The sequence below is a fragment of the Acipenser ruthenus genome, unplaced genomic scaffold (genome assembly GCF_902713425.1).
Source record: "Acipenser ruthenus unplaced genomic scaffold, fAciRut3.2 maternal haplotype, whole genome shotgun sequence".
Lineage (NCBI taxonomy): Eukaryota > Metazoa > Chordata > Actinopteri > Acipenseriformes > Acipenseridae > Acipenser > Acipenser ruthenus.
Window position 1 is genome coordinate 5,652 of NW_026707760.1, and position 7,990 is coordinate 13,641.

The 7,990-nt window shown below is 42.7% G+C and overlaps 1 protein-coding gene across 4 annotated transcripts; it reads right to left on the reverse strand.

Annotated features, from left to right (window-relative positions):
* Positions 1 to 2,165: 2,165 nt before the first annotated feature.
* Positions 2,166 to 6,203, reverse strand: LOC131728250 (hypoxia-inducible factor 1-alpha-like). Of its 4 annotated transcripts, XR_009322604.1 has the most exons (4): positions 4,905 to 6,203; positions 3,975 to 4,158; positions 3,350 to 3,458; positions 2,166 to 2,700 (listed from the first exon to the last, which is right to left on the reverse strand). XR_009322604.1 is itself a non-coding variant. In XM_059019344.1 (3 exons), exons 1-3 carry the CDS (start codon positions 5,221 to 5,223, stop codon positions 2,667 to 2,669), a joined length of 537 nt encoding a protein of 178 aa, XP_058875327.1. In that variant the 5' UTR covers positions 5,224 to 6,203; the 3' UTR covers positions 2,166 to 2,666. The 4 variants fall into 4 exon arrangements, 3 of the variants coding, with proteins under 3 accessions (XP_058875327.1, XP_058875328.1, XP_058875329.1); XM_059019344.1 differs by lacking the exon at positions 3,350 to 3,458; XM_059019345.1 differs by having other exon boundaries at positions 2,166 to 3,458.
* Positions 6,204 to 7,990: the final 1,787 nt, after the last annotated feature.

The following is a 7,990-nucleotide window of genomic DNA, read 5'->3' on the forward strand; positions in this document are numbered from 1 at the left end:
GTTTTAAAATATCAACAAAAAGCAAGTTTACATTCATTATTTCTTGCTATATCATAAAAACATATCTGTCAAAAACAACTGCATTTTAATTTTTAATATCCAAACTGCATCATATATTTGTAATAAAGTTCTTTGTTTGCCATTTTGATCTCCTTGTTTGTTTTCACAGTACTTTTGACAGGAAAGCAGGACTTCAATCAAAACAGATAAATAAGTGCTTTAAAAAAAAACATGAATGAATGACTGTGTTACTACTACTTTGTCAGGGGTGCAGAACTCTGGGGCAAGGTTTTCATTTTTTGATCCCTCTGAGGCCTTCATTACCTGATTTGAATTAATTTGCTTAATTGGACAAGTTTACCCTTTTATTTGCTCTTAAGCAGTTGGAGATTTACAGACAGCTACAAAAACCTGCTGGACTGACTGCGACTCTAGAGGAGTAGAATTGTGCACCACTAAATGTATATATTTACTTGATGTGGGATTTTGACAATTTATGTGTGGGAAAATTAAACACGTTCAGTCCAAATGTTTATTAATCGGAGAACATGTGGATGTCAATAAATGCATTATTACAAATATTAACCATCCATCCATCATCAATAACCACTTCATCCAATACAGGGTCATGGTGAGCTGGAGCTTAACCCGGCAGACACGGTGCAAGGCAGGACTACACCCAGGATGGGACACCAGTCCATCACTGGCCAACTCTCACACTCACACAAACATGCACACAGAGGGCAATTTAGAGTGACCAATCAACCTGACCAGTATGTTTTTGGATGAGGGGAGGAAACTGGTGTGCCTGGTGAAAACCAACACGAACACGGGGAGAACATGCAAACTCCCCTGAAATGGGAATCAAACCTGGGACCCTGGAGCTGTGAGGCAGCAGCGCTAACCACCACACCAACATGCCACAAACTATAACCTAATATACATGATGAATCATAAGAGCAAAGATTGTAATCAAGTTCTTCATTAAAACCTCCAGTGGTTACAGAACTCGTTATTATTATTATTTCTTTCTTAGCAGACACCCTTAGCCAGGGCGACTTACAATTGTTACAAGATATCACATTGTATGTAAAAAATAATTACCCATTTATACAGTTGGGTTTTTACTGGAGCAATCTAGGTAAAGTACCTTGCTCAAGGGTACAGCAGCAGTGTCCCCCACCCAGGATTGAACCCACAACCCTCCGGTCAGGAGTCCAGAGCCCTAACCACTACTCTACACTGCTACCCTATGTGTATGTAATCAAAAAAATCTTCCAATTTTGATAGGAACAGATAAAATCCACCCTTTCTACTAATTCATTTCTATACCAACAAACATCACAGATGTGTTCAATGATTATAATCTTTAATACAAGGCTGTAGTTGGATTTTTATTAGCATCACAGCTTGTTATTTAGGGTTTGGGGTTAGGGTTGGTTTGTCTTCAATTCCACTTTTCGCCACCAACTGTACCTATAGGCAACCACTTTCACTTCAATACAACTGCACCTTGCTAAAAGAGACCCATTTAATCACCACCTCTATGTGACTACATGAGTAATTGCTGTATTTTGTGTGTGTGTTTCACATATGGACATAAATTGCTATAGATCATTTTTTAGCTGATGCTTTTATTTAAAGTGACTTGTATGTGTGCTCATTTATAGAGCTGGGTATTTACTGGAGCAATCTGTGAAGTACCTGCTTGCTCAAGGTACCTGCTTGCTCAGCAGCAGTGCCCCACCTGGGTTTGAACCCTCAACCCTCCGGTAAAGAGTCCAGAGCCCTAAACACGAATCCACATGCTGGTATATCTATGTGAACATGTCCAGAGGTGAATGTACCCTACATCTAATTCACTTTGTGCATGCTGCAAACTAACAACCATCCATCCAGCCATTATCATTAACCACGTACTCCTTTACAGGGTCGCAGTGAGCCGGAGCCTAACCCGGCATACACAGGGCGCAAGGCGAGGACTACATGCAAACTCCACACAGACTGCAAATTAACAGTTATAGAATATATATATATATATATATATATATATATATATATATATATATATATATATATATATATATATATATTTGTTCTGTATTTTAATGTGGTAGCCAACTGGCAGCATGAGAGGTGACACCGAGGCATTTGGTGAGGTTGAAGTTAAGGCAGTTTTTATTATTTCCTTAAACAAAGTTCAAAGACTCAACAGAACATTTTTGAAAATAAACAAAACAAAAGAAAACCTGCCCACTAATCTCACTTCTTCAACCCTCTCTATTGTTTGCACGAGCTGTCCTCGTTGCAAGGAAAAATGTATTGCTTTAGCAAACAGAGACCAGTCCAAGTTCCATCCAGTCGCTGCTGGTAACAGTAAATCTGCTCTCGGAACAGAAAGTCTCGCCAGGTAAGTGTCACTTGTTCACTTTCTTTATAATCCACAAGGGCTATCGGGAAATGTAGTTTGTAATCCTTTTCCAGGTGAACAGGCAAGTCTTCCAAGTAGTATGTCCCTTGGTACCAAAAAGACCACACCCTGTGTGGTCCACACAGGAACAACATGTGAGGATGCTCCTTTAGCGCCCCCTCACAGTCTTTGCCATTGCCACAGCACCTTGCGCTCTTTTGGTTCCTTTGTCGCCCTCTGCCGGTGAACACCGACACTAACAGCCTGCAGATTGGCTGGATCCTGACAAACTAAAACAAACATAAGAACATAAGAAAGTTTACAAACGAGGAGGCCATTCAGCCCATCTTGCTCGTTTGGTTGTTAGTTTCTTGAAGGATCCCAGGGTGTCAGCTTCAACAACATTACTGGGGAGTTGGTTCCAGACCCTCACAATTCTCTGTGTAAAAACGTGCCTCCTATTTTCTGTTCTGAATGCCCCTTTATCCAATCTCCATTTGTGACCCCTGGTCCTTGTTTCTTTTTTCAGGTCAAAGAAGTCCCCTGGGTCAACATTGTCTATACCGTTTAGGATTTTGAATGTTTGAATCAGATCGCCGCATAGTCTTCTTTGTTCAAGACTGAATAGGTTAAATTCTTTTAGCCTGTCTGCATACGACATGCCTTTTAAACCCGGGATAATTCTGGTTGCTCTTCTTTGCACTCTTTCTACAGCAGCAATATCCTTTTTGTAACGACGTGACCAGAACTGAACACAAAATTCTAGGTGAGGTCTTACTAATGCATTGTATGACTAAAAATGTAATCTGACTACAGGAAGTGAAATTGTAACCAGATTGCAGGAAGTGAAATTGTAACCAGATTGCAGGAGCTTGTTACAGGTAAAGCATACCTATACCTCGGGAGGCAGGATATGTGAATTAGAATTGATTTGCTCACTTTCCAGGAAGCCGATTTGAGGTTGACTGTGCGACCCTGATTGGCCTTGCACATCTCCTCCTTGTCACAGGTTTGAATGAATCAAAATACACTGCCCAATGAGATCCATCTGAAACAAACACACCAGAGTACAGAAACTTACAAAAACACAACCTTTGTCTTTATCTGAGGCTGTGAATGATACAGTTTAGTTGCAATAGTGCTGAAGGAGGCACTAGAGGCCAAATGCTGGTCTTCCTCATTCAGTTTAGTTTCATTAACAGCAGCAGTGTGGAGTAGTGGTTAGGGATCTGGGTTCAAATCCCAGGTGGGGACACACTGCTGCTGTACCCTTGAGCAAGCAAGTACTTTACCTAGATTGCTCCACTAAAAACACCAAGCTGTATAAATACGTGACGGAATTTGTATGTTATAATAACTGATTGTAAATCGCTTTGGATACAAGCGTCGACCAAATAAATCACAATAATAACACTGATGAAAGTACTGGAGCCTCACACTCAGTTTAGATTCAATAACACTGATGAAGGCACTAGAGGCACTGGTTGATGTTACCTGGCTGGTGACTGCAGTACACTGTTAGATGTTACCTGGCTGGTGACTGCAGTACACTGGTAGATGTTACCTGGCTGGTGACTGCAGTACACTGGTAGATGTTGCCTGGCTGAGGCTCGTGTGTCTCGTCACTTCCTCTGAGGTGTAAATGATGACCCCGTCCTGGGACAGCAGCAGCAGGAATCCCTCGATCGACGTCTCCACAGGTGCAGTCCTCTCCACCTCATTGTCCACGTCACCGCAGCCTGCCTCTGCTGGAACACACACCAGCGGTCACTGCTGGTCAATTCTGGTTACTGTCAGCCAAGTACTGCTCTGTCATGTTTTCCCAGCTTTAAATGGACCATTACACAAGTTCTGGTCTCGTCTCAAGACAATATCAGCCTATTTCCAGAAAGACCCAGGTCACAAAAATGATTTTGCAAGTCTGATTCATGTAACGGAATCCCTTTATTCACAGTATATGCTTGAGGTTCAACAAGTGCATGCACAAGTTCAGTGGTGCAGAATGTATTCATCAGAGAAACGCTTGTGGCTCAAGACAAGCTCCATGCACACACTGTATGGTAGTGGTTCCAAACTCCGGTCCTGTAGCTCCCCCCGGTCAGCCCTTCTGGTTTTTGTTCCAACCGAGCTGCCCTCAGTTATTTAATTGTACCCTTAATTGAACTAATAATTTGCCTAATCAGAGCTTTTTAATGATTTTAAACAGTTTGGAGGTTAAGTTAAGTATAATATTGTAGAACAAGGAACTTGAAACCTCCAACTTTTGAATAAGCTGCTAAACAATTGAAAAAGTCGAATTAAGCAACTCGTCAGTTCAATTCAGGGTTCAATTAAGTAATTGAGAACTTGGTTGAAACAAAACCCAGCAGGGCAGGGGGGCTCCAGAACTGGAGTTGGGAAGCACTGCTCTATGGAGTGGTCTGCAGCTTGTACCTTGTGGCTTTTGATCTATGGCACGCGGCTCGTGCATCGAGCGCCCTTCAGTCCAGCTCACCTGTATGCAGCAGTTCTCGGAGGCACAGGTTGCTCAGGGTCAGCCTCACGATGGACGCCTTGTCCAGCTGCTGGGCAGCGCCAAGGGGTAGGGGGAGCTGCAGGGCCAGCTGTGTGAAGACCTCGCTCTCCTTCTCTCCCTGACTCCGGGCAGCTTCACGAGACTTCTCCCTGTGCTTCTCAGAGCACACCCTGCAGGGGACAGACAGGAGAGGCAGGGATGGGTGGGGAGGTGCAGGGAGAAGCCAGGAGGTGCAGAGAGGAGGAGAAGGAGGGAGGATCAGGTAGCGGTGGGGAGGAGAGTTAGTGAAGCAGACCATAATTACATTGGACAAGTTTGCACTGACTGTGATGCCCCTTTGTGTTGGTCTCTCCACCTTTAAACTGCGTCACCCTGTGTGATGACGTCGTCACTCCTTAACAATACACTTTTATACTGTTTGCAAGTTTGAGCGTGTGGTAGATATGCAGAGAGCTCTCAACTACTTAAACTAACCCTTAATTAAGTTGGAGATTTCAAGTTACATATTGATGTAACTTAAAAAAAAAGATGGTGAGTAAGTAAATTCAAGAAAATGCACAGAGTCCTTTTCTTCACTCAGTTGTTAGGTTTAATGAAATATGCAGGGAGTCTGGTCCCAGGTACAGGACAAACAGAATACTCGTTCTTACAATTGTTGCATGACATTAAATACCCTTCTGTATAGATGGTCCACCTCCTCTTTCTCTAACACTTAACCAATAGAAAAGGTACAACACATTATCCTGTTACCATATATTTCATTTAGTGTGAGTGTGTGTGTGTGGTGTGTGTGTGTCTGTGTGTGTAGTCTATTGTGACGACCTCTGAACTCAGTGCATTCTTCAGACCCCTGGTGCCCCAAAAAGGTCCATACATCTGGTTTTTGTCATCTTCCTTGTTCCTATCTCTCCGTTTTGCCTGAGACCCTTTGAGTCCAGTGGCATTATCTCTTATTCTCCCTGTGAACCTTTGGGTCCAACGGCAGTCCCTGGGAGCCTTTTAGCTCCTTTATGCTTTGTATTCCCAAAAGTCTTAGAGCCTGGCCCCTTCTGGTCCACAGCATTGTTATCTTGCTAGCTTGCAGTCAATGTTGGACAAGAAGCTTCTAGATGCAAGGTCTCTTATCAATTGTTAGCAGTATATGCAATTTGAACCAAAGTCTGCTGTCTGCAATATTAGTCTCTTTTCAGAAAAGAACACCAGTATAGCTCTGCCAGTTCACATGCGTAGCAAACTGCTAATCAATTCTCGATCCATGTTTTCCAACACATAAAATTGAAAATCTATTTGAACCTGCATTTCGTTCCGTCTGCTTCTGTCTAATTGCCGAATGCATTGTGTGTTTGTTTTCTCCTGTGATTTAAATAATTAAACTATGTAAAGGATTCATTTTCCTACCGCGCTGGAGAGTAGCAGGGAGGCAGCAGAGAACCACGATGGAAGACACAGAGTAAAGGACGTTAAAATACAAAAATAAATAAACAAACAATAAAACAAAAACAGAATGAGCAGAGCACGGCCCTAACGGATGCCGACTCCAGGTTGCGCGCACGCTGCCGAGCTGCTCTTTTTAAACAGACACGCTCCGCTGAGACCCGCCCACCAGCTAACTCCATTCAGCTGATGGCGATCCCAGATGGAGCGTGCCCTCCCCCGCATCAAAGTCAGTGCGCAGGACATATGCCCAGTCACAACTAGTACATTTAAACTATTAATTAAGGTTTAAAGGGGTGACGAAAAACAAACACCAACAACTTAAATCTGTAAATATACTGCAAAACATCTATGAAACGCCTTGCCGTTTATTTACAATATTTGCCAGTTGGCATGGCAGATATGGGAGACCGATGTCTATTTGTGAACTTAGATGATAAACACCGCGTCTCAAACATCTTCAAATACTTCAGATGAAATCACAAAAAAAGCTCCTTCCAAAAACAATAAATAAAATAAAATAAAATATGAAGCTGAATTTTGCTGACCTCCTCTTATGCGGCTGTATTTCGTTACTTTTTCAAGGTAGGTTCCGCTTGCTTGCAAACTAAACACCATTGTCAATATAAAGGAAATACATTTCCTTAGAAATCTCACCGACGATCACATTTCCAGCTTTCAGGATTTCCAGAGATTAGTAAAATGCGGTGTGGGTTGTAGTGGCATTTGAAACCAGAACGGATACTCAGCAAAGCCCGTGATAAATATATTTAAGTGAACTGCCTTGAAGTTGAATTGGTGGGAACATCGCCGTACATTATATTATTATTTCTAATGTTTAAAATAGACTATTTGAGGATAAATATATTTGGAATCACTAATTCATTTTAGCCCCGTTTTTCTCCTAATTTGGAATATCCAATTGTTTTTAAGACCGTATCTCACTGCTGCAACCCCCCGTAGTGACTCTGGAGAGACGAAGACAAGCGTGCTCATGCATCCTCTGAAACACTCGCAATCAAAGCAACCTCTTTTTTTCACCCTGCAAGTCCACAGCTATGTCACCAGACCTATCGTGTCGGAGGACTAACGGGGATCCAGTGCCAACAGCACAGCCAGCTTACAGGCAGGCAGGCAGGCGCCCGGCCTCCACAGGAATCGCTGGTGCGCAGTGGTGAGAGAGGGATTACGCAACCGACTTGAGACCTCCCTGCCTGGGTGGAACTTGGCCAAAAGTGCGCCGCCCCCTGGAAGCTCCAGATTCAAATGTAAGTTTTATGGTATCCAGGTATATGCAATGTACTGTTTGTATTGTTTTTAAAATAAAAAAAAACCATCATTCTTAAAAACTGAGAACCAGGTTGCACTTCCATGCGGGCTGCGCTGCTTCCTGAACTCCAGGACAGTGTCTGTCTGCAAGGAAGCTCTCTGATCCTGAACAATGACGCAAGGAGGGGAGGAAGCTGCGGGTGAAAGCTTTGCTCAGTTTTGCTCAGCTCTATTCTGTTCTGCACTGAAAAAAATTGTGTTGAAATTAAACACAATCGTTGTTTTTGCCCTTCAACACAAAATGAGTTAAATGAAACACTTTATTTGTGTTGGTGTTTTTAAACCACCACAGTTTTAGAGCA

What these genes read in the sequence shown, in the direction of transcription:
- LOC131728250 (XM_059019344.1), bottom strand. Translation starts at nt 5,223, where the DNA reads ATGGTCTGCTTCACTAACTCTCCTCCCCACCGCTACCTGATCCTCCCT. An exon ending in CCGAGAACTGCTGCATACAG is followed by an intron (nt 4,159 to 4,904) that starts GTGAGCTGGACT and finishes TGTGTGTTCCAG; the next exon opens with CAGAGGCAGGCTGCGGTGAC. An exon ending in GTACTGCAGTCACCAGCCAG is followed by an intron (nt 2,701 to 3,974) that starts GTAACATCTACC and finishes TGTTTGTTTTAG; the next exon opens with TTTGTCAGGATCCAGCCAAT.